The sequence below is a fragment of the Montipora capricornis genome, chromosome 14 (assembly GCF_036669925.1).
Source record: "Montipora capricornis isolate CH-2021 chromosome 14, ASM3666992v2, whole genome shotgun sequence".
Taxonomy (NCBI): domain Eukaryota; kingdom Metazoa; phylum Cnidaria; class Anthozoa; order Scleractinia; family Acroporidae; genus Montipora; species Montipora capricornis.
The window spans coordinates 31,127,214-31,132,213 of NC_090896.1; the positions used below are offsets into that span (position 1 = coordinate 31,127,214).

The window sequence follows — 5,000 nt, forward strand, 5'->3', positions numbered from 1 at the left end:
TTTTCATAAATGAAACAAAAGCAGTACAAAGAAACAACTTACAGATAAAACGTACACATCTTCGAAATTACACAGCTGATGCCACTGGAAAAAAAAATGCAATATTATTTACAATAATAAAGTAATGCTAATAATAAAACTCGATTTAACTCTTAGTTGACTGCACACTAAATGGCTCAGCTGGACGAACTTTGGTGCAGGATCACCAAATAACTGAAAAGGAAGTTCTGCCATTTTAACGTCATCTACAAAAGGTTGTTCGCTCCAATTTTCCAATGGCTCTCATAAAGCTTCCCATCCTACTTTCACGTGTTACGGGATACAGAGTGAACTCGCAATTGACTCAGACACCTTGGAAGCTCAATGGTAGAGCTGTGTGCACAGCACAAGCCTGAATTTTTTGTTCAGTGATCAATGGACAATAAAAGAAAGAAATTGGCACCACTTACAAATGATTTTTAAAGTCGTTTCTGGACTATCAGCCATACAACTTCCACCCTGTATATTAAATAAAAGGCGACAGGGTACAAGGCAATTCCATCCTAAGAAATTCCTTCAAGTCAGTGCCAAAACAAGCAATCACCAACACAGTTTTATTGCCCGTACAAAAAAGAATGGAACTCTTCACCAAACAGAGTCATTGAAGAGCAGTCGGTGGAAGCTTTCAAAACGGCTGTTCAGGCGCCAAGTTTAAAAAAACGCTGACCCCGGAACTTTTTTATCATTATTCATTTATTTAGCACTTGCACCTTGGCTCATATTTTAACACTGACACATGCACATTTGCGGTGATGGGTTATGCCCTTTGCAGATCACACAATAGCCCTTTTCACGGTTAGTTTTTCTCATTTGCATTACAATATAATCTAACGTGTATGCGAGGCAATTTCGGGTTAAAACTACAAAATAGCCCGAAATTGCCTCACAAATGCAAATGAGATAAACTAACCGTGAAAAGGGCTATTAGAGTAAAAATACTAGAATTCAGGCTCCTTCGCAACTCCTGTAGTTGCTTCACAAACTGCGATGACCATTCGCATAGAAACCACGCAATATCTGCTGTATGGCATTGATATATCTTCCAGCAAACCTACACATTGCGAGCAAAAAGGAAAACAAGGGTTCCCAATGGCGTGGTCCTATATACAAAGAAAGGGTAACTGCCAGTGGAACCGGATGTTGCGCGGGCGACCTTACCTACAAGGCGAAGCCATTTTATTAAAGGGATCTCGAGGGTTGAGCCTAACAAAAGAGTTGAGAGGATAATGGGGATTTTCAAGGGAGAAGTATCTATATACACTTTCTTCACTCGATGGCTAGCACGACTTTTATGAGGCAATTATATAAGAAGTAATTAACAACGAAACGGATTAACATAGAAAAAACAAAACAATCAAGATGAGCAAGAAAATGAGAAAGTGTGCAACGAGAAGGATAACGTAGACGAACAGGAAGAGGAGAGACAAGAACAAGGTGGATCTACAAGAGCATTGAAAGAAGTGGATGAGGATACGCGAGTAGAGCGACGTAGATGATGATAGAAAGTGGACAGAGTTTTGTCTCACTTTGCATTTGTTGCATGCGCAAAGATCGGTCAGAACGGAGCGTATGGAATCCATACCGCCTGTTCTCTCTCAATACTGACAATCACTAAGCTATCGAGGCAAAAAATAGGTACTTAAAGAACTTTTTCTACCTCTCGCTGCATGTAATCCTTGTTCCCAAGAAAGACAATCTTCTTCAACTCTGTTTGAAGCAAATTGCTAGCCCTTAGAGGTATCACCTGTGAAACAAATTATACCAAAAGCTCTCAACCTTTGATTGGCCTAAGCTACAAGCCTTAGAGCAGCTGAGAGCGCTGACCTTACGTTCCCAACATCCCATGCGCGTTGATTAGCTCAAGCTAAAAGTTAGCGGGCTTTACAAAACTCCTGAAAACACTTTGCTGACGACACAAAAGAGGACTGAATGGCCATTTTGACAAGAAAACTTCAAGTTGGCAGAAAACTACTCTTTTTAAGTCATAAAGCATATGAAACATTCTTTACCAAGCTTTGTTCTTCTACAAGGCAAGCAAGGAAGTGTCTAGAGAAGCATAAGCCGCATTCTTGCTTACTTCAGTCTTTTGAGCTCTCGACTCTTGAGTAAATGCGTCTGAAACTACTTTCTTATTTCCTATCAAAGTGAAAAGGCGAGGTTTTGCGAGCAAGCAAGCGAGTTTTTTACTTGATAGCTATGCTTAGGGGAAACAAGGCGACTATCGACGTTGTTGAAAACAATGATATTGTAGAATGCCAAAGACTGTAGAAATGATCAGCCGCAGAGCTAACTTTCGTTTTGTGAATCGATGAATAATTGCAAAATCAGATAAACAAAAACTCTAAGGTGGTTGGAATATAACTTCGTAGAAATTCTATACAATTTTCTGACTGACAGAGTTTGGGCCGATTTACACGGTACGATTTTTGTCGCAACTCGTTTACGATTGTCGTGTACGTGAGAGAACTTGTCGTAGCATTTTAAAACATGTTTTTAAACGCTGCGACAATCGTAAGTCATGTCGTAGGCCTGTCGTAAGCTTGTCGCATGCGACAAAAATCGTACCATGTAAATCGGCCCTTTAAGGTTCGTCCGGGCTGCCGGGCAAATAGCTGCTGCATTCAACCCTAGAATCAAGATTAGTTTTCGAAGAATCAAGTTTGTGGTTTTCAGAAATGAATGTTACTTTTCAAATAATCGGGTTTTCATGTTGAGGAAATCAAGTTTGCATTTTAAAGAACCAAGTGCGTTCAGTGAGCTCGGTCGAACACCATGCATAACTGCAAATATGATTTATTTGTTGTCAAACTCATCGCCTTGATTATGACATACCAATGGTCTTAAGCCCACTAAAGGCGAATCCTTGTCATTGAAGAGGCACACAAGAATGTGCTGAGAGAATGTGATCTTCATGGCCCCCTCTCGAGTCTACCAAGAAAAATAACGCAACACATTTTATACTTTGACTTTTATACAAATAAAGGAGAAAGAAAGGGAACAACATTGTGTTAGGAAAGAGTAACGTTGCCCATTCCTAGCAATAAGATTGTTGAATTGTCACGGAAGCAAAATAGGATCGGCCGACTTTTCCGCCACCCACGAAAACTCCTTGCGACACTTCGTGGCGTTTTACACAAAGTAATATCCCCAACCCTACGCGACTGACAAACAGAGGGCTGGTTGCTCGAAGCCTGGTTAGCGCTAACCGTTGGTTAAGAGATATCAAAACCTATAGGTTTCCATGGTATTTATCGCTGGTTAGCGCTAACCATGCTTCGAGCAACCAGTGCCTGAATTGAGACACGACTGAGCCAATGACCTGGAGCGAACAACAGTCCCATATTCCTGTCACGGCGTTTTCACTGAGCGATTTATTTTTAGATTGAATTTCCCGGGAATGAGACTCCCGCAGGAGCCCGATGAGCATTCACAAAAAACCAATTTGACGTCATAGCGTCACCGAACCGGAACTGCCTCTGGTTTCTACCGAAAAGGTAGTCTAAAAATAGATCGGTCTGTAAAAAATGCCGTGACATAGGCTAAATATGGGAGTTAGTCGCTCCTACCCGCGGGCTCCTGACTGAAAGGATAGTCATTAAGTTAAGAAAGAAACATCGTTACCACGATGTTTATTGAGGGTTGGCAGAATTTTAGATCTCGGTACAGATTTAAATACGGCTAGATTTTCAGAGATTGTGATGAGCACCCACACAGAAATACTTTATAGTACGAGGTTTTGCAAAAATGCCGTCGTGTCAAAACAAGTCCACAACACGGTAGCAGCTTTGGCATTTTTCGATCAGCAAAACGGCTCAGTTACCGGCAATAAAAATAACTGAGTAACCTACACTGCTAACAGAGAGTAAGATTAGTCGTCCGGGTTATAAATCTTCTTTGTATTTTCGCTTAAAACGGCCAGTCAAATCTCGAACTCGTTCTCCTCCTCGTCCTAGAACCTAACGGTCCCTATTGACTGACGTTTCGACAACTTGAGCGGAATTCATCATTTGTGTAACGTCAGTGGATGGTATAAACTCTCTGGTCGTTGATTGCGTGCTTATACCATGCATCTATTGACGTTACACAACCGCTCAGGTTGTTGAAACGTCAGTCAGTGCCATCCTAAACATTCCCTCTCATGACCATACTTACCCAGACGATCGTACTTCACTTAATTATTATATGACCATCCTGGGTTCAGACTATTTTCGATTTCTCGTCAATTTCGTCGATATCAGTGGTAGCTTGATCTTTAAGGGACAACAAAAGGTACGGGAAAGGTGGTTTTGGTGAACAGCACCATGAAATGCTGACCAATTTGAGTACACAAGTTATTCCGCAAAGGTTCAAAAAGCAGTGCATGTTGGTTAAAGCCGAGCGTTAAGGTACGACATCCAAGAGAAGGTTGGTCAAGGAAATCTCTGAATAAGATTGAGGAGAAACGTGCCTTATCTATCTAAGCCTGCCCTGGAAGGAAAACAACAGCCAAGGATAGTTTTGAAGTTATTAGAGCGCTGCAACACTTCGGTTCGGGACTGCTGAAAACGTTTCGCGGCATTTTCCTAACCAATCAGGAGCAAAGCCACGTTAAATCACACAAAGTCGTACATTGTTGCTTTCCCGCGCTTAGCTGCGGCTTTGTGCTCTGATTGGTTAATTCGATTGTCTGCGCCTGTCAGATATGTCCAGAAATGCCCCCGATTAGATGCATGGACATTTTAATAAGCATCACGAAGTGTCCCCCTTGCTCTTCTCTCCAACTTCAACATGATTCGTGTCTCGGAATACAGACAATTAACGTCGCAAAGTATCCCTGAAATGCTGCTCGTCAAGTATGGATAAGGAGCTGCATTTACCTTAAGCTAAAAATAACGCTAACCTTTACCTTACAGGTAGCAAAGGCTTTGACTTAGAGGGACACTTCATGTTGGACGTCAAAATCGCGCGTGCATCTAATCGCC

The 5,000-nt window shown here is 41.6% G+C and overlaps 1 protein-coding gene across 6 annotated transcripts in view; it reads right to left on the reverse strand.

Moving 5' to 3' along the window:
- The window catches only part of LOC138031237 (calcium-activated potassium channel subunit alpha-1-like), a 73,715-nt gene that overhangs the window by 8,278 nt on the left and 60,437 nt on the right, over positions 1–5,000 (reverse strand). For all 6 annotated transcript variants that reach the window (XM_068878918.1, XM_068878922.1, XM_068878921.1 and 3 more), the window contains 3 exons: positions 2,872–2,967; positions 1,697–1,783; positions 43–84 (listed from right to left, as the gene is read on the reverse strand). In XM_068878918.1, coding sequence (XP_068735019.1) covers positions 43–84; positions 1,697–1,783; positions 2,872–2,967 — 225 coding nt within the window. The remainder of the gene's footprint in view (positions 1–42; positions 85–1,696; positions 1,784–2,871; positions 2,968–5,000) is intronic.